This window comes from Anguilla rostrata, chromosome 6 (assembly GCF_018555375.3).
Source record: "Anguilla rostrata isolate EN2019 chromosome 6, ASM1855537v3, whole genome shotgun sequence".
NCBI classification, from domain to species: Eukaryota; Metazoa; Chordata; class Actinopteri; order Anguilliformes; family Anguillidae; genus Anguilla; species Anguilla rostrata.
The window spans coordinates 47,863,152-47,890,642 of NC_057938.1; the positions used below are offsets into that span (position 1 = coordinate 47,863,152).

General features: G+C 41.3%; 2 protein-coding genes across 3 annotated transcripts in view; both read left to right on the forward strand.

Moving 5' to 3' along the window:
* The window catches only part of gje1a (gap junction protein epsilon 1a), a 40,469-nt gene extending 37,951 nt beyond the window's left edge, over positions 1–2,518 (forward strand). For both annotated transcript variants that reach the window (XM_064340147.1, XM_064340146.1), the window contains exon 4: positions 531–2,518. In XM_064340147.1, coding sequence (XP_064196217.1) covers positions 531–926 — 396 coding nt within the window. In that variant the 3' untranslated portion in view covers positions 927–2,518. The remainder of the gene's footprint in view (positions 1–530) is intronic.
* Positions 2,519–3,403: 885 nt separating this feature from the next.
* vta1 (vesicle (multivesicular body) trafficking 1) overlaps positions 3,404–27,491 on the forward strand; it is a 36,203-nt gene continuing 12,115 nt past the window's right edge. The window contains exons 1-4 of the mRNA XM_064340148.1: positions 3,404–3,615; positions 16,310–16,404; positions 21,916–22,043; positions 25,437–25,512. Coding sequence (XP_064196218.1) covers positions 3,525–3,615; positions 16,310–16,404; positions 21,916–22,043; positions 25,437–25,512 — 390 coding nt within the window. The 5' untranslated portion in view covers positions 3,404–3,524. The remainder of the gene's footprint in view (positions 3,616–16,309; positions 16,405–21,915; positions 22,044–25,436; positions 25,513–27,491) is intronic.

A 27,491-nucleotide genomic window follows, 5' to 3' on the forward strand; every position in this document is an offset into this window, starting at 1 on the left:
AATATTTAATGACATGCCCATATGCAGTCAAAAATACTATTATGAGTTTTCACTTTGTTAAATACTTTAGATATAGGCAAAATATTATAAGGCTTGAATATTCTGTTCCTAGTGCGTAATGAATCTTTATTCTTGGTGCACTGTGCAACTACACAGTGCTACTGTGTGAGTACTTTTTAAACAACAAAAGGCTGTACGTAAATATTACATTACATTACAAAATATGAATTATTGTAACAGAAATGTCAAGACGAAACCTTTTTATCTGTCATTATCAATGTTCAGTATTACGTCATTACATATGCTGGCTCACGGCAGACCTTCCCCACGATAAATATAAGTAAATTTAGAATTTAAAATGATAATTTATTTCCCATTCATTGTATTCTGTAAAATACAGGTGTTGGTTGAAAGGTGTGCTCACATCAACTCATAACACTCCTGCTATAATTGTGTGATACTCTTAAGATGTACGTAATAAGTTTTTGAATCTTTGTTGATGTAAGCAGAACGTATTTTTCTTTTTGCAGGTATTCTGGGCATTGCAGCTAGTGACTGTTTTGGTACCTGGAGCTGTCTTTCACCTGTATGCAGCCTGTAAAAATATTGACCAGGAAGAAATCCTCCAACGGCCCAAATACACTGTCTTTTACATTATCTCTGTCCTGTTGAGAATCATTCTTGAGATCATAGCATTTTGGCTGCAGAGTCATCTTTTCGGGTTCCAGGTGCACCCACTTTACATGTGTGACGCTAGCGCCCTGGAGAAAATGTTCAACGTTACCAAGTGCATGGTGCCTGAACACTTTGAAAAGACCATCTTCCTCAGTGCAATGTACACCTTTACTGTAATCACAGTGGTGCTGTGCGTAGCTGAGATTTTTGAGATACTCTGTAGAAGATTGGGCTATTTGACCAGTCAATGACCTGCATGTTATTCACTACAGAGTTATAGGTCAAATAATAAATGCTCTCTTTCTTGCTTTTCCATGTCCCTAATCCAGGTCTCTGCATGGAAACAAAGACCGCAAACTGCATACCTCTGCTGTTTATTTCTACAAAATTCTACAATTTTTGTAGAAATAATTTTGAAATTGAAACTTATTTAAAACTCTGGAGGTTTTACAGGAAAACAAAAAATTACATTTGCAGATATATTACCATTTTAAAAAAAACTGTGCAGCTTTTAAACTCCAAAAATTCCCAGAATATGTTTAGGAAGCATGTTGTTGTATATGATATTAGTTTTTTCAAACGTAAATTGTGAGTCTTTGTTGAGGGTTCATTCAGTGATGCAGACAATATGTCATATAGTGTGTCCATTATTATAATCAAATCATGATCAGATCTTAGTCAATACCTATCTGAAATGCAAGTAAATTTGTTTATTCTCTGACGTGTACAATAATGTACAATAGTTTTAAAGAAATTAGCTATTGCTGAAGCGAATAAAATGCTAAAAAATATCTATTTTAAAATGATAATAACTATTTGATTTTCTGAAGAAGTCATTGAAAAGAGTGGAAGTGGTAGTTTCTTTTAAACAATTTAGTACTTCCCACCATCAAATTTCCCACTCAGTTTAAAATTCAAAGACACCCAAGTTGATTTTTAGTCATCAGAAATTATTTCTGTTGGGAAATAAGATGAACCAAAACAGTCAAATGCATGGTCATCCATGCTGCCAGGTACATTAGGACTTTTTCATATGGTGCTGCTTAATTTTATGATATGTCTGGGAACCTGGGTTTCAGTTTACTCAAAAAAGTGCTGGTCACAGTGTGCTTGGATACCTGGAGTTTCGACTGTGTTATATTTCCTGGCCCAACTCATAGACTGTATTTTATGCATGGTGCCTTTGAATTAATCCATGTGTAGTGATCGGCATGAAAATGATTACTCATTGAATTTTGTTTCTTGGTATATGTAAGTAATTATCAGGCATCCATCCAACTTTTGTTATTATTTTCAGCTAAATGTATCATCTCAGGTACAATACGGCATACTGTGCACTGGTATTTGTAATGGTTTGTTTTAAAGTTTGTCCCCTTAGCTTTTGCTACTAAGGCTAAAGTACATCTTAATCAGTAGCATTAATCTGGGTATTATGTTGCAAACCTGAATCACACTCTCCAAAAGTTTTTGCTGGACCTTTTTTTTTTTGTGCTTTAGTGATTGTATTGTTTTAGGTGATGTTGTTAGATCACTGGGTAACTGTCAGGCAAAACCAAATTCAAATTATGTCTGTTAGTCCAGTCTTTGTTACATTTATAATGATCGCCAGTCTTTGTCATTGTCCCCAGACTTTACTAATGTATAATAGTATGCTTAAAACATGCCTTAAAGGGGAAAACTTTATGACCACCGGGTACGTTCAGACTGTTTGTTCTGTGTAGTTTTTAAATACTAATTCCAGTGTAACTTTCATGTCTGTTCATTCAGCTTTTAAGGTAACATTCATTTTCTTATGTCATTAAAGTGTCTGCAAATTCATAAATTAAAAAATGTTTATTAGAAATGGTGTGCCAATTGTTTATATAGGTGCCCCTTTATTTTCTTATACATTTGGAGGAGCCTTATTTAACAGAATACACTTATATTATGTCATGTGGCCAAGCTCTGTTAATTGTAATTGTTAGTTTTAGGGATGCATCACATCAGATTTAATAGCTTATCCAATTCATCAGCCTTCTTACTATTACCTAATGTAAGGTAGTATATAGTAAACACCATGGATGATCGCAAGTATTGATATTCTAAACCGACCAACTTTGGAGGAGGGATCACAAATATTTAACTTTAACTAATAAAGCAAAATAGAAGTGCTCAAACATGCTCAATTGGATTAGTTGGACTAGTTAGCATAAATATGTATTTGTTTAGATATTTTCTTCCTGTTTTAGAGCCAATAGTTTTTTTTTTTTTTTTTTTTTTTTGTAATGCATAACTGTAATGGCTAATACACAGATTGAGTCTAGGGTTGAATTAAACAATCCCAAAATCACATTATAACCATGTAATTTCTTAATATATGCAGAATATATTAGGTATAAATATAGTATTAGCCATCACCCTATGTACCTCACTGAAAATGATGTTGGTTGGTGGTTTGTTCACAACATAAATAGACATCTTTAGCCATCCACAATCCAGCTGAAAACGATCATCATATTTTGCTTCCAGTTCACAGCTCGAAAAGTAATTGCATACCATCAAACAGTGCATGTCAATGAAAACAATGTTATATATAAGTAACAACTGGTTAAATAGTTCCGAGGTGGGTAGCGTTAACTAGCTTGAAGGGGCCAACTGAGATTCTCTCTGGGTCTACTGTCTTGGGTGAACGACTCACCGTAACATTCCTAAACTATAGATGGCGCTCGACTTGTGAGACGTGTGGGCGGAACGATTCAGGAAGCGGAAGACTAAAAAGTGTGGTTTGTTTTGTCAGGTAGTTGTGTATGTTTGATTAAGAATAGGTGTATTGTTTTCATTTTACTATCTTAACACAAACTTTGTTAGAAATGGCTCTACCACCGCAGCTGAAATCCATCCAGCACCATCTACGAACGGCACAGGAACACGAGAAAAGGGACCCAGTTGTGGCTTATTACTGTGAGTCTGCATTTTGAATGCCTAAGCTTGCTTCTTGGTTAGCTTGCCATGGCCCATACTCTAGCACTTCGGAAATCGCCCAAGACTTTGGTAGCTATTTCGTTTGGCCGTTTGCTTGAATTATTTAACACATAGCTAGCTAACAGAGTTCCTAATTGCGCCGGGGTCGAAGAAACGATTTAACTTAACTGAAACTTCGCATAATGCAGTTAGGTGGTTAACTTTGGCTATACGTTTGCAATCAAATCGATGTGCTATTATTATACGAAAGCAGGTTAACTAACTGAATTGCGACCTAGCTAGCTAGCTTCGATCAGAAAAAAAAGTATTATTTATTTAGAGGGCCGCTAATGAGTTAGCTAGATTGGATTGATAACGTTTTGCAGTCGGTAGTCTAAACTACGAAGTTTAATCTTTGAAATTGACCTGAGTCATGACATTAGCTCATTCTATCTTAACGTTACTTAAATAACGTTGCTCGAGTTGGCAACACTTTAATTGATGAAATTGTGTGAGTGCTATAAAAAGAACTTCTGGGAGTAACGTACAAAATAAGGCAACGATTGCCAACTAACAACGAGACTAAAGTAACAAACTTAAAGTGACTGTAGATAGTCTTAGTTCCGTGTCTGAAAAGTAAAACGCAGACATAGATACTTTTACAGATGTGAAGTCGCTAATTTGAACCTTGTATGCATTCATCGAATGTGTATGCAACCAGAGCTAACTGGCATAAAGTGGCTCTGAAAAGCGTTACAAAGTGAAGTCAAGTGTAAGGGTATAAAAACACGTATTCGTTTGAAAATTGAATGTAGGTACTCATCTTATTATTAGAACTACGATTTTTCTTTTCTTCCTTCTGTGCTGTCTTACTAAGTAAAGTATCACTCACGGTCTGAGGAGTGTGTGTGTGTGTGTGTGTGTGTGTGTGTGTTTGCGCGTGTGTGTGTTAGGCTAGATGTCTTAAAAGGTATCGCCACAGATCAAATCAAGGATTTCATTGGAATATGGAATGCTGGTCTGTATTGCATAGCACCTGACTGAAAACATGGATTACACACTCATGCAAAACGTTAATTCAGCACTGAGTCGCCACTTGTCAACACTGGATCACCTTGCTCAGGCCACTTGTGCGCATGAAAAAGACCAAACAAAGCAACGCGGCTTTGCTAACAGATTTATAGATACCCATAAAATTCCAATGGCATAACCGAAACATTCCAGTAGCCCTAATATCACTTCTCCCTCTCGGTCGTTCTGTCTGGATACCTGTATCTTCTAATATGTCAGCCAGTTGCATCACAAACAGGGCTTAATTTTCTTCATTCTGTTTCTGTGTTTGTGTGTGACCGATAATATGCACTAATACACAACAACCTTTCTCTAAATTTTGTTAATGTGAATTTGTGATATTTCAATCAACTGAACCATCTTCAAAATGAATAGAGGGAACCAGTCACTTTGAAAATGAAGACTTTGTGAGATGTGGCTTTGACAGTTTAAAAAAATTCCTTCCAGTCTTTCTTTGGACCATGTTTCTCTTGATTCTAAGTCAGATTGCCAATGTGTTTATTCAGCTTTGTCTTCCAAGCTAGCTATTTATAATAGCCTGCCAACTAGATGATTGCTTGTCGGGCACGTTTTTGTACGTGCTTATGAATGATTATAAGGTACTTGGGTTGCAATTTTGACTGATGCAGGTTGTGAATGGAAGGAAATGCTGTCACTCTTATCTTGCTTGGCTCCTTAAGAGATGGGAAGCGTCTCAGGTATAGCTTGTCTGTGAATTACCTTGTCATAGATGACTCATAAAGACTGCACTTTGTCTGACTTCTATATCTATAGTTCTGCAGAGTGTGTTGAGTGAATCACTTAGGAATGCTGGAGAACCTGTTTTGCCAGTAGAGCCTTTCCCTTTTCTCTTGGTACACACCAGTCACCATAGTCACCATTAAATGGTAAATGGACTGCATTTATATAGCGCTTTTATCCAAAGCGCTTTACAATTGATGCCTCTCAATCACCAGAGCAGTTAGGGGTTAGGTGTCTTGCTCAGGGACACTTCGACACGCCCAGGGCAGGGATTGAACCGGCAACCCTCCGACTGCCAGACAACCGCTCTTACCTCCTGAGCTATGTCGCTTCTGATTTTGAACACGTTCTGATCTGTGTCATCCATAATTTATTACTTGATGGAATATTACTATAAACAATGAATATTTCATAAAAGCCATTCCCATATGTTTAGTTACCGTTGAGCAGCAAACGTTTGTAAATATTGGCTGAGTATGCTGGGGAATCTACAGTGTTAAAAGGTTGCACTCATTAATTTGGCTTTTAAAGTCAGCTTGTAATATGTAATGTCTTCGGGCATTGTTCGTTGTTCACGGAGCATTGCGGGAATATCTTGCGGTATTGTTTGCTACCCAAACTCATCCAAGTGATGTATGACTGGCTTCATAGTACGAGTGAGGGAGATGCTAGCGCAAACATTGGTGAATCAGCTGAGGTGCGAGTCAGCTGTAGTAAAGTAATAAGAGTCAGTGTGTGCTGCAACACTGAGTTGCACCATCAACCTGAGAACCCTTGGAAAAACCTGTGTGAAACACTGCTATATAGGCTATCTGCAGATGACTGCCTATGCTGATTTGAAGTGAAGAAAACTCCACCTTTACCAGCTGAGCTAGACTAGCTTGTGTTCAATTCAACCTAACCAAGAGCTTGACAGTTGATGTAGTGAAAACACAGAGAACATTCTGGAGCTCCCCTATGAGTCTTTCAACTCGGGCCATACATGGGTGTTTTGGGTCCCCTTTCTCCTTTGGGACATTGTTCTGCCCACTTCCTGTCTTCCCCATCTCTGTTGATCAGGGCTGTCCCAACGTCTTGCCTAACTGACAGAATTCTGCTTCCTTCCCATCTCTGCGTGAACCACAGCCAGAGGCTCTGATCTTTCTTACAGTTCTTTTCCAGGCTGCAATTTCCTTCAGGGTTTGACCTCCTGGCTTTCAGTTAGGATGTGGAGCTCCTGTTTGGTTTCCCTTCTCATTATTTCATTCTTCCATGTTGTTTGGATGTTGGCAGAAGTCATTTCAGTTTCTGCCTGCCTTCCTGACATGCCATTTTTTCAATCGTGACCATCTGAGATCATTGGCAGGAAACCCCTGAAGGCAGTCCGTGTCAGTACGTTCTCTGAAGCTTGAGGATTTTGAGTGAGGAGAGCAGACACTTCCACCATTTCCACAGCTACTGCGCTATGAGACATTGGTGTGCAGGGCTCACATGTGGAAGCCCCAGAGGAACTTCTGAGGGTTCTTTTTTCCCAAGGATACAGACTCGTATTCTCAGGTAGACAACACCTTCCTCAGAGTGAAGACTATGTCTGACTGAACTACATGGAGACGGATGGAAACCGATCTTGCAAGTTTTTCTACTAGAATTGGTGGGTACCTGAAACGCCCAGTTGGAGTTTCCATCCCTTCTGTGTTCCCAGGTGTCTCTTCACTCAGGCCTTATGACCTTGGGACTTGGGTCGCTGAACTGGGCCTTCCCTGAGGACTACTCCCCGGCCCTCCTCTCCTGTTCTTTTTCTTTCGTTTTTAAGAGAACTAGTTTCCTCTTTATACATTTGTGTTTTTTTTCAGTTATTTAATATTATGTTGCCCTTTAAAAGATTTAAAGAAGAATTTTATTCGTAGGAGTGTGGTGGCATTACAGAGCCCACGACCCAGGTAGTTAGGCATGTGCGTTTAGTATTGCCCTCACATACGCTCCTGTCAGCTTATCACGGTATGCAATGCATTTAATCCCTTTTTTGTTGGCGGCAAGAAAATAATACTCACAATAGGCTCCTCAGCTGGGTATTATTTCTACTTAATTTCTCAGGGGTTCACCAGAAGAGATTGCTGCTGACATGATGTGAAAGGAATTGTGATTTATTGTACATGGGTACAATGAGGAAACATGCACAGCCAGACACATAACATGCTGTTTGCCATGTTTTTTAGTGCTTCATGAGACAAATAAATGAATGTGTAATGCCACTGTCCAAGGTGTTTCCTCAGAAAAGGTGTTATTACTTGTGTTTTGCCCTCAGTCCAACAAGCTAACAAGCTGTCAAATCTCAAATACCATTTTGACTGTCCCAGCACTAATCTTCACACATAATAGTTTCAAACAAATGCACAAAATATTTCTGACCAATGAGATTTTTCAATTCTGGTTTTCCGATTCTGACCGATGTAGTCCAAACTGGACTGAAGGGACATTGGTTTCTGGTCAGGGTGAAGTGAGAATTGACACAAGTTATGTATTGTCATGGTATGCCGTTAGGATACGGTGTAGGCCATGTGTGGATTAGTTTGTGGCCAGGAAAGTGTTTGCGCTTGGAGAAATTATACGCAAAAGCAATGATGGCACAAAGTAATGATATTGTCTTGACACCAAGATGAAGGTCCAGATAGTAACGAAGTATAGATGAAGCCTTTGAGCTTCCAGATCGAGAGGCTTCTGTCCGCATAAGTGCAACAATGTTCTACACCATCGTGAGCAAAGTGCAGCTTACCACTTTGTGAACAAAGATACTTCAATCATTTAAATTTTGACAAGACACACAAGCTAAGTACAATGCACTAGTCTGCACATGCACAGAAGGAGGGGAACCAACAGTGTAGCTCTTAAAGGAGAAGCTATCCAGCTTTCATCATACAATTACTTTTTTTTTTAGGAAATTCTTCAATTATTTTTTAGTCGTATAAATAACAAACCCAACAAATGTTCAGTTAGCATACAGTGCAAAATATGCCAAAAGTAAATATTACAAAATTAAATATGACTGCAAGATCCAGTCAACTACTCAGTGTCAAAAAGTTTATTAGTGAAACTTTGCTGTCAACCTCTCCAAACGTAAAAAAGATTTTTTGGAAATATCGTGCCATAATCCAACAAACCAGTACTTCAACAAGCCTTCTCTCTGGGCATTTATTAAATTTGGGTATCATCTGCAGAAAGTGCAGTCCCCCCCAGGTATGTGGGCACCCCCCATGCATAGCAATCAGGAAAACTCTTTAACAAGAAAGATAGAGGACACCTGAGGGGGTTCCAGGAGGCAATCCAAGCCTCTTATGTCAGTAGTGTCATGAGGCTGTAGTGCTGTCACCATCTTCATGATAAATAGTGTGAGGATGAAATGGACTAAGATGGATATTTTTGCTCAGTCACATGCGGGAGACGAGCATCACTGCGTTACAGGTAGGCTGTGTAGATTACATATGATGTCATAACAGACTCATTGGAAGGGTTTTGGTACATGGATCAGCTATCCTTCAGGTAGGTGCAGTAGCTGATATCGCGGGTGTGACATTTTTACTGATGTGAAATAGATCTCCTTTAGGATCATTTCAGCAGTTTAATTACACACCATTAGCGAGCAGGGACAGGGTGTAGACCTACTGACGGTATGTGAATAAAAAGTGTGATTCATAATAAGAGTCGTTTTGAATGAGCACTGTCAGCTTTGGCTTGTAAATTGACATTTTGATTGTATCACCGTGTCGTAAGCTCAAGGCTTTTCACAGGACACAGATACGCCCTGAGAATTTCAGTCTTCCACGATGGTGTGAAGTAGATTAAAAACTCAACGTGCCACTGGAGGTCAGCATTGACATTTATTTGAATGACTCAACTCAGTCTCTCACTGGAAACGCTGTCGAGGGCCTGAATAAGCTGCTCTGGGACAGATTTCTTTCAGAACTCCACCCTGCATCACTGAATAACTGGTTCAGACTGCAAAACTAATGCCCTTGGATAAAGTGCTTATTTTGAAAAAGTGCATTTGATGATTGTATAAAATGGAGAATGCAAGAATTTCCTGATTTAAAGGAAGAGCACTTGGTACGCATCTTTTCATATCATTTTCTGTACCAAGGATACTGATACAAATTTCAAATTCAGTCAGCTTTAGATGTTTCACACATTTTACACTTTGGTCTATCCAGGCACTTTTTAAGAACAGTTAAAGAATGGAGTTGAGGATAGACTGGAGCATTAGGTTGGGATTTTGGCAGTAGTCAGAAAGTCAGCTTCTGCGGAGCTATATTAGCTTTTTACCAGTCACTTAAAGTGATTAACTTTTTTGTCTTTGGAGACAAAGCCCCAGTGGCCCAGCTCAAACCGCATTAGCATAATTGTCATGTATTTTCCCTTCCCCTCCGTCACTCCCCGGCCCCCCTATCCCCGCAGATGCGCTGTGACTACGGCTCCCCCCCCCCCGTAAAGGCGCCTTTTGACAGATTAGCTTTTAACGAACACTCCTGTACACGCACGGGAGCGCGTTCATTAAAAAGGAATTGGTACGTGTCACTTTTCTAGATCCTGTGTCTCGGTCGTGTTCATCAGCAGTCAGTCATACGCGTTTCCATATCAGTATTTCAGATGTCGAGTTGGACTTCTCGCAGTTTGATGACATGATGGCAGCATTAAATTAAAACCTTTTTAATACCGTATTGAAATCTTTGCTTTCCTTTTAGGCTCGACTGCAGCAGCGGGTCCAGCCCTACAAACGTGAATGTCAGTGACTGACTGAGTGAGTGAGTGAGTGAGTGATGAAGTTACACCATTGGTCGGCCGGATCACGTGTGTCAGGTCCAGCCATATACTAGGTTTTGACCTGGTCTTGTTTTCATTACATTCTCTCTCAGCCGTGCACTAGTCTTTCCCTTTCGGTGAAAATGGAACATGTGGAACAGTGCAGGAGCTGCAGGAGAAAGAAAAGACTTTTCCCTTCTGCCTGAAGCCTCACAGGCTCGCGTCCCATTTCGTAAACAAGGCGCGGGCAGCCGGCCCCCAGCGCTGTAAACCTATGGAAAAGGGCCCTCTTTGACATTGTTTTCCCTCTCGGGTCCCTGGACCCCTTCCAGTCTTCAAAATTCAACTGCAGCTACATAATAACATCCTTGTAGCGAGGAAGGGCCGAGTGCGCGGGCTGGCATTCCTGAATACGCAATTCTGTTCCTACTGCAGATGTCGGTGAAAACACTCGGTCACGTCCCGGCACGGACGACCCCGCGCTCTTCTCTTTCCGCCCAGTACGCGGCTCGCGGCCTGGGACACCGCGCCAGGTCAAGCGCGCGCTTCTCTTATCGTTGCGGAGTTTTTCCCAAAACGACGGTCGCACGTTACAGTTTTTTAACTTTTTCCGTGATCAAGTGAAACATGAGGCTAAAGTTAAGAGACATTGAAAGGATAACGATTTCCTGCTTCTTTTTTGTATTGTGTAATACAGAAGAAAAAAAAAACATTCTGCAGAGTCAAACCTGTTCCTTGAACGATGGAGATTAAGGTGTAGGACACTGTAAACATTGGGTAGTGTTTTCCTGTTACTCAGTTACCGAGGTGATAGATTGATTTCGCACCGTAAAAAATTTCACGGCGGTGCTTTTTAATATACCCCGCCCTCACACAGAAAGACAGAACTTCTTGCCCGTAGCCAGAAGGATTTTTCCGAAAGTGCGGCAGATTATGGTTTTTATTTTCGTGCCCTTGTTCTGAAGGGCCTCAGTACTGTATTGTTTTAGATGGGGGGGTTGGGGATTGGTGGTGGGGGGGGGAAATTGGAGGTCGTGCTGCATGGGCGTCATAGTATTACAAAGAGAGACATTGTGAATGTTATGTTCTGCTGTGGTGGATGTCCACTCTCAGAAGTGCAGTCCCATGGCTGTGGCGGTGATTTAGCTCAAGGAAATGTGGGCTCGGTAGACATAACTGGACGTCGATTTACTAGCGGGTTTCATCCTCCGTGTAGGCCTAGATGTTTTTAGTTTTGTTTTTTGCAAACTTTGTTTCAAAAGAACAGTTGCATGACCTTGGTTTTATTATTTACTGCATTTTTTAACTCAGTGTTTTACCTCCCAGGACAGACTGTACAAGTGTTTAATTTTGTTCTGACTTGTACACGGATATCCCATTATTCGGGCCCTCGTTTTACATCTAAAAATTGGGTTATGCAAATGAGTGACAAGTATTTAATTAATTTCCATACAAATTCTTAATCCTATGAAAATTTATAGCCTGTGCTGAAACTGTTGTTTCATACGCACTAAGAAATGTGGATGTTACCCCTCTTGAATTCGGGAGGGTCACATCAGGCGAAATGAACTGATCTGACGCAGACAAAGTTATGTGAGCAAAACTGGCTCATCCAGAAGCCGAAGTGAAGCGGACATCCTGGAATATTTTGGTGCAAACAAACCGTGAGAGTGTAACATGCAAGTTTTACCGCACAGTACAAAATATGGGCAGAACAACTAGCAGGTATAGCCATATGAAAGTGCAGCATTCTGTTCTCTCCAGCACCGATCAGCTGTCATCTCAACAGTCATCTCTGACCTCTTTGTACAAGGGGAGATGTGATCCAGCATTCTGAGGTTATTACAGAGAGGGTTTGCTGTAGGAAGGTTCCATGTGGCAACAGTCCACATTTAATAAGCATTTTTATTAACATTGAGCTTAAGCTTAGCCGACTGTCATTTCAGCAAAAAACAAACAAAACAAAAACCTGCTAAGAACCCCAACCCCTACCCGGCCTCTTCAGAATAATAAGTTCAAGTTATCAGGTACCGTTCAGGTTTTCTCAGAATCATAGTTGTACTCAAGCTTGTGGTCATTCGGCCATATTCAATTCAACAGGTTTACTTGCTTTATGTGAATCATCCCATGGCTTCCTCGTAGACGGAACGTTCTGCGGTCGTGCGATAAAAAGTAATGGGACGTGTTGTACACCGAAGCAGACTGCAGAAACCAGGAGAACCCGACCCGCGCGCACGCACGCGTCACCCCGAGCTCGCCTCATTTACCCGTGACCTTACGCCTCGCCCTTCCTCGCCGATGTTTTCGGTTGTGATTTGAATTTCGTTGGGTCTTATCTCGGCAGAGGTGGAGATAAGCGCGTAACAGGGCCTCCACATCATTTCATCCGTAACCCTAAAGCCTGTCCTTGTTAATGTATAAATCAGTAGCGTTTGGTCACTTTGGTCTCACACTGAAAAGTTGTGGTTACGGTGTCCCAAATGGGACAGTCTGAACACTTACGCAATGTAGGCTACATCCAGTGGCAGTAGTAACTGTTTGTAAACAGTAGTCATTTAAATAGTAGTTGTAGTTTTAATAGAGTAGTTGTATAAATGTGTCGAAGATTTGTAAGCATTATGAGTTTACCAGTCTACCGGCCTAGTGTGGTGTTCATGATTCAGAATTTAGGCACTGGTCTGAGATTCTGTGGGAAACCTGACGGGGATCATCAGAGTTCTATTTTGTAAATTTAGTCTGTAAAAACTAAATATTGCCCTGTCCATGCCCATGCACATGCAGTTCACAGATAAAGTAGACATACAGACTGCTTTATTAGCTTTAACCCGTGTAGCATGTTTGCCATATTCAAGCAGTCCCAGCTGGGTATATTGTTATTCCACTCTCCCCACAGGAAGTTGTAATTGCCACTTCACTAGGCTTTATAATGATCATGAAATGAAGCCGATGTAGAACTCAACTTTCTACAATAACACAGGCCTACTTGCCACCATCTGTTCAATTAGAGCATTTATGAAAAAGATACTTTTTTTTCCCCCTAGAAAATGGTTTAATATAATGAAATTCAAGTGATACTGATATAGGCCAATGCTCGCTGATATGTACAGTAATTACAGCCTCATAAAGAAACGCTTAATGGAAATAGAGGACTATTTTGCTCCTCTTAATGTTTTGTTCTCATATAAATGAATAGCACTAGCCTACACGGTTGGCTAATTGCGAGTCGAGTTCATGTTTGCGGCCACACTGTTATGAAGTAATGAGGCTACTCTGTGTATAAAAAAATGTAAAAAAGCTTCCTCTCTTTGACTTGTTTGACAAACTGATGTTGGACCTTTCGTCAAAAATAACCAACATGTACCAGAACGTGAACAGTCTTGTGTACGTGTACTTTATTTAATTTGGCAGTACATCAGAACATTTCGCCTCGTTTTAGTGAATCGCTTGGTAAGCCCCTGCCGTCCACGGCTTTGCTGGGCGTGTTATTTATCTCATGCTTGTAGCCGGAGAGCGTCCGCGTCGCGAGGAGGCAAGATAACCTTCTGATTGCTTGGCAAGATGATCCCCAAGACTTGGATGCTATTCTCAGGAGTCAGGACCTGTACTTTAATTTCCTCTGGGACACCATCCATCACTTTTGCGTGACTTGAAATTGGCAAAGCGAGGGAGGTAAAATGGCACCGTCGGCTGCTTCATACGAGGGCATTCGTGAAAGTGCTGATCTGCTGACTCCTCCCCCCCTCTGCTCTCTCACTGCATTGTTTGCGTTATGATTTTGAATTACCGCTCGAGCATTTGATCTGCGGCCTTCCACTTTACCGTGTGCTCCAGGGTAGCTTGGTAACCAGGATTCCGATTCAAATTCCGCCTTTATGGTTTTCGTGAGGGGAAAAAAATAGACACTTGCAGAGTCTTGCTCAAATTTTCTGTTTATAGGCTAATTAACATGCTCTCTCGTGGTTGAAGTCTTAATTTGGTTGAGGTTGTATGTGAACTGAAGAGATTTGCGCTGGTTTTTTGTTCTGTTATAATCTGCAGTAGAAACAGCCGTTAGGCTGGAATTGTTGGAATCCCTGTTAAGACTCTTGGAGAATGCTCAGTGTTGTGGGTTTGCCTTCCCCAGATGTTGGGGTGTGTGCACATTTCAAACTTCTGAACTGCAAAGAAGAACAATAGTGGTCTAAGGGAAAGTGATTTAAAATCATAGGATGTCAGGTTTTGGCAACAAGCAAGACGTGGACAGGGCACATGTGTTTAAAAGGGACACACTTACACTGTCCTGTTTCAGATTTTTTTATTTTATTGAGCTATGTATATGAGCTATGTAAACCTTGCCTAAGATTGTATATGAGGCCCAGTTTAGCCCAAAGTGATGGCTCCAGTCAAGCTGATCTGCCTGCTCTTCAGGGTAAGTTAACATATTCATGTCTGTTGGGACAGATATTTCTCTACTCTCACAGTCCAAGGGCTGCACCGTCTTTCAGTTATTTTTATTTTCTGTTGATGATGATGATGATGATGATGATGATGGCCCTCCTGCCAGTCGCCGTAACGGTTAATCAGCCCATTGACAATGCAGCGGTGATCTTGCGCGGCGACGCATGACCTCACATTTCCTATAAAGTGATGCAAGGAGTCTGACATGTGGGTCAATCTGCCCCGGGCTGCCGCACTGCGCCGGGGCCGGGATGGCCGAAACAATCCCGCCATTGAGATCCGCGCGGCGGTCTTAATGTTCTGCGCAAACGTATTTTTCCACTGACATCGCACGGGCCTGCGCTCCAGATGGGATGGGAAGAGCAAGCAGCAAAATCAAAGAATCGAAACGAAGAACGTAGCTTCGCGGGCTAATTTGTTAGCCGGCTCTGATTGAGGAGAGCTCTGCGGTGGCTCCACCGCCGGTGATTCGCCAGCTAGCGATGAATTGCTACGTTAGCTCAACCGCTTCCCGCCGTTAGCGATGACGGGGACTCTACCCAACCTGGTAGACTGATTGACAACCTGATAACATGGCGGAAATCAGCAGCTGAGCCATTTAATATGCACAGGTGCTAAAGGTTATCGGGACAGTAGGTATGCTGTGTGTGGCAGGATGCGGGTAGGCAGGGCATGCCCCATGCCCCCGGGTTTCTCACAGAAGTGACTGTAATGCCCCCAGACACTGAGTCTGTCCAATCATTACCTTCTCTGACTTCTGACCTAATATATATGCACAGATTTTCGATTCATACAGCCTCATACTGCCAGGATATGATGCGTTATTTTATGTTTCCTCTTTACTACCTTCTGCTTTCCTGTTTTTAAATGTGAGAACATGTGCATCTTACTCAATTTCAGGAGGATGTGCAAAAAACTACACGGACGCCGCCTTTCACTTGTTCTTGTTCTAAAGTTATCTCACACACACAACCAAACTATTAATATTATGCTTTTGGGTTATATATTTTCTGCTGAAATTTCTATAATTCTCATCATTTAACACGTAATTGTATAGCTCAGATATCTGGAGTTTCTATAAGGTAGCCCGTAAAACCTGACCGTGGAATAAATTTGTACCGAAAAGACATTGGTGTGGCCAGCTAGGAAACCACAGCTGTCCTGTTTCATTCTTACCATGCAGCCTAGCTACACTGTTTAATTACAACATCGGGCTAATGAGCTTGCTCACTCGTTTGTCATTCTTGCCACTTCCTCCTGATGTGCTGCTTTTATGCAAGACATTGTGTTGTAATGGGAAACTGAAAAAAATCTAATGCTTTCCCCACAATGCATTGCACTGGCTCACTGATTTGTTCAATGGTCTGACAGCATGAGTTCCCCAGTGGTGTATATAATTATTTGTATTATCGTAAAGCCATTAAAACTGTTGTTAATGTACTGAAAAGTGTGGCTCGTTGGCTCATTGGTGACGGTGTAACATCCACTCAATCCTTGGTCTGAGCCACTGCTGCTTACTGAGCCGTCTGCTAACCTGCTGAAAACTCCAGGTTGGGCTCCCTTGTTTGCAGCTGAGGCCTCTGGCTGAACCCTGCGTTTCGTCCATCTGCAGCGTGAAGCCTGCTCTCGGACGTAGGCCGGAGTACTGAAGGCTCTGCTCGCTCTGTTTCAGGTCGGCTCTACGCTATGCAGACCGGCATGAAGCTGGACAGTAAATCACCGGAGTGCCGGAAGTTTCTGGTGAAGCTGATGGATCAGCTGGAAACGGTGAGTCCGTAAAAAATAATAACAACCCACCCAGGTTTTTTTATCATATGTCCTTCATGACTAATCACCTTGTTCTCATTTCCCTTGTTAAGGACACTAAGCAGTGTGAGGCATTCCCATCCTCTCCAGACACATGATGCATTGCATTAATTACATTCATTAGATTTATTACCGATTGACTGCTTTAGCCTGGTTTCGCTGCCAACCGGCACTGCAGGCTCCTCTCAAACTACGGGCCAATCGCTTCTTTCATCGCCAGTGCTGTCACAGTGGCTTTGTAGTGCTCTTCAGTAAGCCTTGCTGTGATTGGCTTGGATTACTTTGATTGCGAATTTGATTGGCTACTATTTGTTGTTCTTGCACCTAGACCTTCTTGCGCTTAAATTGCATATTTAAAAAGTTTTCTACATTTATGCATTTATGCCCAGCAGTGCTGTCTGTGTCACCTGGAATAGTACTAATGATATCTTTAAATAGCGTATAATGACTGAAGTAAGTGGAGCCATGTATACATAATTGTTAATGCAATATTAGGTTTTACTCATACAGCATAGTCAGTTTTTTCTATTTAAAACAATGTTATATTCAGCCATGTTTTACCTGTGTACGATCTGTAGTTCCACATGCCTGTATTGGGAACAGTTTCACTTTCTTGTGGCTTGCTTTACATCTTAATTGAAAATGGAACTGAACTTAAAACCAGGCAAGTGGATAATTACCATTTTAACTGATAGAAGGATTATTGAAGCAAGCTGGAAATTGACAGTGGTTTAAATTTGGAAAGCTAAAACGTCAGGATAGGACTGCATTTATAAAAATTAAAAAAAAACCTTTTCAACTGCAGCGCTCAGTAAACAAGCCAATTCTAATCTCCTCATGAATGTCACAGTTTTCAAGAGTCTGCTGCTGAATATCTCTTTGTTTCCGCAGCGCGCACACACTTTAAAAGTGCAGACGTTTGATTATTTTCATTATACGCGGGTGTTGTAGGAGATTGTGTTTCCCATTAATTGTGGGGTATTGCTAAGGCAAGGTCATTTTCAGCTGTGGAAAGACTGCACTGGTTCCAAGAGGTAATTTGATTTTGTAAAAATATTTGAAAACGGCTCCCATGGTATATATTTTTTTAACAATATAGGCAAGAGCGCTGCTTGTATTAAGAAGAAAAATACTACCCGATGTGGAGTTACCTTTTCATGTCTGCAGTGATGTCTTCTAACATGTTCCTCCCCTTTACTGTGGAATAAAAACAAACAAATACATTCATTTTCAATATCAAAATATAGGACTGTATGTAGCCTGTAATATACTTTATACAGCTTATAGCATTTCAATGGTATCACTTAAGAACTAGAACCTCTTAGGCTCTTTGTATAATACAATGGTTTCTATTTACTTTGAGGTTGACTGCCAGGTGTTAACTATTAAGTGTTGTGCAATCTGGAAACCACAGTAAAACATGTGATCAAAGTGGCTATAGTGTCTTTCATTGAAATGGTATTTTATATTTTTTTTTAGGTTTCCCCTTGTGTATTGCGCTTGTTGAAATCTGTGTGGATTACGTTCTCCACATTGTTGTGTGCCATTTAAGAATTAAAAATGCAGGTATCTCTTTGAAAAGAAAGATCCTTATTACTCTAAATAATTTTCATGATGGGTACCGCTAAATGCCTAGCTGTTCAAGTAATCCGCTAAGGTTATTTAACATCAGCGTGAACATTTTAACACTGAATCTAACTGAAGGACGAAATACCATTCTAAACCAGTCTAGATATTATATTCATATGCCTGCATATGAAAAAACTTGAATCTGCAAAAATAAAAATAAAAAAAGGCAATCGGTGAGCAAAGAAAATAGAATGCGTGATCCGTTATGGTACAACTGCCGGAGGCATCTTCTGATGGACATTTAATATTTAATCCATCACACACAGAATTTTATATTTGAATTCCCGGGTGGCCCGATCGTGGCCGTGTGTCATCCAAACATGGCAGCTTCCCGTTTTGAGCTGCTGTCTGTGGCCTGACATGGCATTCTGCCAGAGAGACTAATCACCACACTGTCGATATGAGGTAAAAAAAAAAAAAAAAAAAGGCACAGATAAGACTGCCTTTATTCTCCAGTTTCCCTGTGACCAGGTGGATTTACTGAAGACAAGCCTACAAAAGATGCTTCCATATATGTGATGAGTGGGAGTTTGTCATGTTCATCATAGCTGTACTACATTTCTCAAATCCCCCAAACCTGAGTTGAAGGAGCCTTTATAGACCGATGACTTTCCAAACGTATGTTTGGAACCTTGTATAGAAAACAGTAATGCAGTATACTGAGAGGAGATCTGTTTCTCGTGTAATGATTTCCAAAATAAAAATGAATAAGGAAGAATTAAAACTCCCAGCCGGGGAGTTTTTCCTTGCCGCTGTCGCCCTAGGCGTGCTCTTGGGTGGGTTTCGACCCAGGGTTCTGTAAGGCTGCTTTGTGACAATGCCCACTGGAGAAAATGCCATACAAATAAAATTGAATTAAATTATGAGTTCCTCTGGAGTACACAGTGGATTATCTTGTTTATATGTATATATATATGTATGTGCTTGTGTGTGTGTGTATAGTTTTCCCTAATTAGAGTGTACTAGAATAAAAATAATTAAACTAATGGAATGAATAGAACATGTATGAAGGGGGCGTATATGCTGTGCTCTTAATTGATCTTAGTCGGAGTGAAAGGGCGAGATGAATGTACTTCAGTATTTACTCCCTTTACTTTTAAGACCTTTATACAGGATGTACCCTTCAGGAAGCGGTTCAGCGCCGGCTGAGGCGTCCTGTTGCTGTGACATTTAATGAATCGCGCTGCCGCGACGGTAAAGCCGGACTCGGGGGGACTAACAAGTCCCAGGCCTTTCTTAATTGGTTCCAAGATGTCTATAAAAACCCGTGAGCCTGAAAGAAAAACAGTTTTCTGCAACTGTTTTTTCCTGTGTCCCTTTTAGAGGACAACTATAAACAGCCTTTTGAACTATATTGGGATGCCAGTGAGCAGGTGATGATGTTTTTAAAAAAGGAACCTTTCATTCAGAAAATTTCATAAATATTGTACGAGTTTTCCCATTGCATGAGAGATTGATAGGCATTTATAATACCCGTCTACATTCTGGTTGGATTTATGGGATATCGTATGATTGAAATGGAAAAGGAACATGTAGGAACTGTTCCAGAGTTAACAATAAGCATGAAGGAACATTCGATTGATCTGATAAGGTGAATCGGTGTTTCAGACTGTTTTGGTGTTTAAAGTAGCCTAACAGTATTTTTGTTGCTAATGCCTGAGACTTGGTATAGTTTGATGTACTTGAATTTGATGCAGATGAAGCAGTTTCACTTTCCATTTTAAATCGGGTTGACATTATTGACAATGCAACATTAATAGTGTTGAAGAAGGAGATATTAATAGATCCCCAAAACCTTGGTGACCTTTTCACTGAAGAATTGAACTGTAAGGAAACGTCCAGGCCTATCAGATCTGCCAAGGTCCGTGCCATATTGTTCCCAAATATCAGAAAAGGCCGACGCCCTCTTGCCAGTGTTTGGTTTTACAGAACGATATAATCTTTTCCAACAGACTAATAGCTTTTTGTGATTCTAGGCAGTTGGTTTTCACATGAAATGGCGTGGCATTTTCAGTTTATCTGCCACGGAATTGCTTTGTTTGTTGATCAAAATCTTTGAACATTTGTCCCTGCAGCCACTTTTGTAAATTAGGGATTAATCATTTTACAAGACTTTTACTGAGTTAATGCATGCTGATGCTATTTCAAGAGTAAATTGCCAATCATTAGATGTCAGTCAAAATGAAAACTTTTGCCGGTCTGTCTTTAGCGATATTTTAAACGGTGTTCCAAGCGAATTCAGTCAGCTTATGAAAAACATTGTACCAGTGAGATTTAATCTTTTACCGAACGGGAGACCCCTTGGTAATGGAGGCCTACAGAGTGAATGCGTTTGTGTTTCCTTTGAAATCAGCCACAGCAGGGGCTTCCAGCAAGTGTGCAAGAGCTTTGAGCAGGCGGAAGAAAGAAAAAAAAGAAACTTAAGGCTTTGGTTCGATTACATAAAAAAAAAAGCCTGGCAAATATGTTCGATCTCTCTCTTGCGATGTAGAAAGTCTGCACGCTTCCTCAAAAGTTATGTTTTTACATTCTTCTGCACTGCTTCACACAAGCAGTGTACTGTGCGGTGTATTCCTTTTTTTGTAAGGATAGGCTGAGATTTCATTAAAAAACCGAACAGTGGCTCTATTCAGAGGCTTTGAGTCCACCTGTTGAAATGTGACCGGTATTATTTGCTTTACTGATTTTACAAGGAAACCTGAAGCTCTCTAGTAGACTGTAACATCTTAGTAAGGGCCGGACTGTGTAAGAGAGAGCTGGCTGGCTCGCTGCTGCATTTTTTGGGTGCTGGCCACTGCAAACCATTAGACACAATATGTGGGCACCAATAATTTAGTGTCTAAGGCCATTCTGGGTCAGGTTAGGAGAATAAACATAGCTGTTGCATTCTGCTTAGTCTATCACAAGTGTTTGTTTGGCCTTTTCGACTGAGGTTAATATAAACACTTAATTCTTTTTTTATTGTGTTGACTTCTTAGTGTTGACAGTGTTGGATATTTACATGTGCAGCTCAAGTTAAAATGGATTAAATAGTTTATTTAGGATACAAGTGAAGAGCGAGAAACTGTGAAAAGTGTTTGAAGCATTGGAATCATTAGGTCATGACATCATAGCACAGACTGCTCGTGTTCTCTCTCCTGCTCTAATAACATGAATTATAGCTGGACGTGCTTTAAAAAAAGCCAACTAAATGAGAGATTTATTGCAATTAATACAAACTTTAACCAGTGCTTCTCATTCATCATTACGTCCCCCATTATATTCATTCCGTTTCATGCCTTCAGTAAGCAATTGAAAACTGTGGTACTGGTCTGTCAGCGCTGGCTTGTAGTTGGCTTCCTCAGTTACCAGGGTTTGTCGAGTGCCATTGCTGGTGCTTTGCGGCGGGACCCGTGTAATGAACAGTGGCAGCTGCGTAACAGATTACATTGTCTAGGACCGGAGAAACTAGGAAAACGGAACGGCGCTTACGTTCACTTGCTAATTATAAATGGGCTAAATTCCAGAGGGCCACCAAGCTGTGTTCTCGTAATGGCCGCCATGTTCTGGAGTGGGATCGAAGTCTGTCGCATGGTCGTAGAAATCGCACAACGCAAATTCACATTTATGCCGTTTTCAAACTCTCAGAAGGAGGAGAACTTATTTTCTTCCTTAATTCTGGCAGTGTTTTTTTAGGGTCCTGAGGTTCTGGAGAGATAGTCTCACCTACTGATTGAGAGGTAGAGGTTCCTGACTCTTGGAAGGGTAGAACTGCCACGCCATGTGTTGTGGGGACTCACTGAGCCAATTGAGGACGGCCCGTATAACCTGGTCCCGTGTGAATTTGTGTTGTTTCCGTTTCAGATGAAAAAGGAGCTGAGCGACAACGAGTCCGTCACCCAGGAGGTCGTCGGCAATGCCCATATCGAAAACTACGCCTTAAAAATGTTTCTGTACGCTGACAACGAGGATCGATCGGGACGGTTTCACAAGTAAGATTTTTATTTTCCCCCTTTACGAAATAAACTGACCAGGTCATTGTTATAAAACAAAAATGTGTTCTGCGTCATCTTAGCTGACTAAATTGATCAAAAATATGAATTGGAAAAAAAAAAAATAAACAGATTTCTTTGCCTGGTTGAAAGGCCCTCATCCCCCTTGACTTCTAGCACTGATATGAAGTAGCACTGCATATTTTCACGTTGTTCAGCATTCCATAGCACTTAAAGCCTCATTGAAAAGCTGTTAGGTCACGCCGCTGGACTCGCACATGTAAGCACTGAGGATCTACTTGGAAACAATGGCAGGGCCGTATGAGGTCTCTGTTCAGGCTGTGCGCGCAGGGCGTGGACCGAGCGAGCGGACCGTAGCGTCATCCTCGGCGTCAGCTGGTGAGAGCTAGCGGGATTTGCGCGGCACGCGGTCGATGAGGTCAGCGTTTCATTGTCGCCCCTCGCCAGAGTGTGGGACATCGGCCATCAGAGCAACAGACCGTCCGCGCTGTTGTGGGAGGAGTCTCAGACTGGTAAAGCGGCACCGTGGAGCCGTATTTTTGGGGGTGACGTGTTCCCTCCTGACCATGGAAAAACGAGCGTGTTTTTGGACAGCTGTACAAAGCCTTTTCACCTTGAATTTCTTGGGAGTGTGACATTCTCTTACGCGTAATCGTACCGACGGTTTGAAACTCTGGATTAATAATTTCACCAGACACGCACAATGTAATGTGGAACAACAAAGAAACAGCATGACCTGCTATATTTATGTTTAATTGTTTATTTAAATTCAATTTTTGGATTGGATAATTAGATAATTACCAGTAACTAAAAAAAGTTTTTCCATATGGCATATTTTTTTAAGGAGCCTAAATAACTTGGAGAAACTCTCTCACTTCACTTTCAGCAAACACACTTCCAACTGCATGTGTCTGTAAGAGAGAGCTAACAGATCTAATGCCAGAAGAGTGTTCAGTTAACAGGTCAGCCAAAGCGAAGTATTTGAGAGCAGGGCTGTGATGAACAGCCAGCATTCACACTGTACCTCATAGAGCCCAATTTACAACACACAGCATATAGGCTAGTCGGATTTAAAAATTGATGTTTAATCCTTCTTTACAGGTTGCATCATTAAGCAACTTAATTATCTGTCACGCAATACAGTAGAAAGATTGTAGAAAAGTAGGAAAGATTGACAGGCAGGAAACCTTTAATAGTATATATATATATATATATACATTTTTATATATCAAATAATAATAAATATTATTTATATAAAAAAATAAGGCTTTATTCTGTATATTCCATGTCTAAAAGGGAAGCCTGTTGGTTTGCAGCTTGCGTCCTTCAGAAATGTGTGACTGAGGGAAGGGGCTATGAGGGAGCTTGATTGAGCGGCTGAAAAAGTGCTAAACAGAGAGCTGTTGTGTAAGAGTCTGCCAGTTTTGGGGATGTCATCACCAAGATCTCGCGAGTGTCGCTCGCTCTCTCAGTGTCTCTCTTGAGCGTCTTGCGGTAATTATCGGCCAGAGTTCCTGTCGGCTCTGCTGACCTCTGCAAACAGTTAGATGGGATAAAAAACTCACTCTGTCCAACATGCGATGGGAAGCTACTACACAATACGAGTTTTCGCGATTTCCAGTCCCGGGAAAGCTATAGTTTTGGGGACTGAGTTAAAAATCCCGTTTCGCAGTGCCGTGCCAGGACGATATTTTAAACGCATCCCTTCTACTGCAGCAGCATCCAATGACCCACTTCTTTTTTTTCTTTTTTTTTCATTTAATTTCCTAAATTCTGAGATTGTAAATTAGTCCTGGCAGCGAGTGTTGTGCACCGGTCATTGCACTGATTAAGAAATGGGTTGCAAGAATTGCAGCTAACTACGGGGAACTCCACTTCCAAGTTCAGTACAAATTGTCCCGGGTCAGTCTTAATGCATATTGTTCCAGTGGTCTGCATTTCGGGAACACCTCATTCTTTGTGAAACGTTATAAATGTAGGTCATAAAAATAAACGGGCTAAGGTGTGCACGTGGCTGTCCATGATGAACCTTTCCCTGGATTGCAGTGCGCGTGGCTACTTCTTCTAGCTGTTGAATATGAGCGATGGTGCTAGGGAAGGACCTGCGAACCCTGAGAATTTGTTTCCATTGAATTTGAATATATTTAAGACACGTTACATTAACATCTGAAAAGCTGTGGGTTTCAATAACCTGAGAACTTGAATAGCAACTTGACCTTTACTGGTACCGTGTGTGGGCAATGAGACCTTGTTTAAAAGTAAAAATGTGGTTTCGGGCCTCATTAGGAAACTGTTTTAAAAACATGCTTTGCGGATGTCGGGGGGTACGGGAGGCGTATTAATTTCCTTCTTTAGCATGCGAGAGACAGAATTATTTGCGAGAGACCAAACCTGTATAAACAAGCAATAAATGTTACATTGTGTGATCTCGAGAGGTGCATGGCTAAACATTTATGGGAACAAACCTTGACTAAGTGTGTTATGGTTTTCAATGTGTTTACCTTCCTTTCTGAGCTGGATGACTCAAAGCTGAGAGCCGGTTGTAAAGGAGTGTGTCTGCACTGGACCCTGCCTAAAAGCTGATTATACACTCACTTGTTTTTAGTCATCTGCTATTAGGAGCACCGGCTGTGAGATTTGTTAAGCCACAATGATGGTGTTCCCAGGTCACTTGATTGTCTGCTTTTCACACTTCTATTTTAGATCATTCTGATGCAGTTAGTCCCAGATGAACTCTTTAAGGTGTAAGATTTGTTCTTCACTGAACGTTCTAATGCTGATGGAACAATTGCTACTGGCAATTGAAAGGAATTGAATTGTGGAACACTGATGGAAAATTTAGAAAAAACATTCCACAAAAGCTACTCTTCAAAGGGTTAAACACATCCTTTCCCTTACTGCTCATACTAACTTATTACTAAACCATTCACAAGTATATTGTTGCCCTCAAGGATGTACTTAATTATGTAAAAAGTCCTACTGAACAACAGAGCTTCAAATGTTTTTTAAATGTAAAAAAAATGAAATTAAAAACCATTTGCTCGAGATTAGTACAAGCTCATACATGGAGTTTATATATTCAGCTTGATTACATTTTGTTTTATAGTATTTTATTTACATGGAGTTCATATATTGACCATGATTATTCCGTATTTTATAATCTTTCCTCTTGTTTTCCAGTCGTTTGACTTTATGTCTAATGACGTGACCGAATGTTTATGTAAACGAGGTTGGTGCAGTTTAATGTGGTGTTTGTCGGCCTGTCAGGAGAAAGGTTTTCCCTGGAAGCGAAGCTTGCGTGCCTGTGAAGCCGTGTAGCCCGTGTAGGCCGGATTCTTTGACAGCTCCTCTTTCTTCTTCTTCCCCCTGCAGGAATATGATTAAGTCGTTCTACACCGCCAGCCTCCTGCTCGACGTCCTCTGCGTCTTCGGCGAGCTGTCGGAGGAGGTTAGTCGCCGTCGTCAAACTCGTCTTTCCGGGCCCCGCTTTGACATGTTTTTCTAGACGACGTAGAATGACGGCCGCAGAATGAAAAAGAGATGTCTAAGTGCAGAATGCAGTGAGGAACTACATCTCATGTCAAGTCACAGATGACACGGGTTTCTTACAAGTTTGACTGAGACGTATTGAGCTGTGAGCACATTGAGAGAACTTGATGGAAGTGCAGTTGTGAGCTACAGAAGGTTTTTTTTTTATCTTAACTGGTGTAAGATGTAGGATTTTGTCATACACGTAGAATTTTGTGAAGAATAACTTCCTTTTGATCTACACCTTCCTGATCAGGGGTGCCATTGGGGAAGGGGGGGTGGTTAGGATGATTCCATTCCATTCCACTGACCGGGGCCCTCAAAAAATCGTGCTGTGATTGTGCAGGGATGGCATGGCCTGGAGTGGTGGGGCCCAACGTGCGATGATCTCACGGGGCCCAAAATCCTTGGCTGCGCCCCTGCGCCTGATGCAACACAGTTCACAGCACTGTGGAAACGCTCGTCCGATTTTAGCACTGTCGCTCCACTGCTCTTTGCTAAACCATCTACATCGGTCTCCAGTTGCTGGAGGACGTCTTCTGCGCAGAGGGGAAGTGACCTGTGTCAGAAGGCGGACAATGTTTCATTGAGTGTCCTTCTCTCCCCGAGGGGGCAGCCATTCCCCCCCCCGCTGTAGAATGCCCATTGGGCTTTGCTTTTTAACGCTGTGCCTTCCCTCTGTTACACTAACCCAGACAATGGGCCCTCAGAACCCCCTCTCATTACACTGGCTTTTTTTTTTTTTTTTAAACAGAGAATGCCATCGTGAATTGTGAGAGATTGGATTACTTGCAGAAAAAGGGAGCGTTTTTAGCGCCGGGCTTTTGGGGAGCTCAACTTTTTTTTATGCCTGAATTAGCGGATCTTGAGGGAGGGGGCATTGTGGGATTCCTCGTGAGCTTTTAATTCTCGTTCCGAGCTGTAATCGTACCTGCCATCGGACCTTTTATTCCCACCACCAGGGCCTGTGCTTTGACATTCCGTCCTTCTAGACAAAACCGCTGCGCATCACTTAATGACACACAATTGCGTAAATTAGATAAAGCTGTCCAAAACCAAATATATATAACTTGGAAGGGTAAGTGAGGATTTGCTTCTCTTAGTAATGCCTGGGGTTAAAAGAGGGCACAGGCTTCTAGAGAAAAGGCTCTATAAATAATCAAACCAGAAAATGATTTATTCTGAAAGCCTGAGAAAGCTATAATTTGACGATGACAAAGGCTGCCACCCCCAGTCTTCGCGGTGTAGCATGGGGTTTGTAATAGCTGCAGAAAGCCCGGACCTGGGTTAATTGGAGTCCGTGCCTCAACAAAAATGACCACATTTACATGCACATCGTTTTCTGAATGGTGATGCTTATTCTGGTTGGGGTCGGATTCCAGTTATGCCATTTACACGCTTTCTGAAAGTACAAACCCAATCTTATTCCTGAACACATAGTTAGCTGAATATTCCATTTACGTTCTTTGGTCCGTGCAAAAGGACGACGTCCTGGTGATTTCTCCATGTGCGTGAATGTTTTAAATTCGCTGGGTGTGAATCGCTGGTATTCTTTTGGTTCTTTGCCCTAAAATTAGGGCTGTCAACATTAACAAGTTAACTCAAGCTATTCATTTTTTTTTTTTTACTGATTAACGCATGAAACCTTTAAACAATTAGCTTACAACTGACTCACACCAGGAAATGGAGGGCCCCTGAAATGCTGGTCTAATTCCCATCTAACATCTTATCTCAAACAATAGTAATTAATAATGGTAATTAAAATTAATTGTGTGAGTGGACATGGTTGACAGCCTAACTTAAAATACATTACTTTCAGGGTCTTATGTGTGCGTCTAGTTTTTCTGTCGTTCGACTTCACCCGGCATCTTTCATTTCGTCTGCTAACAAGTCTTAAAC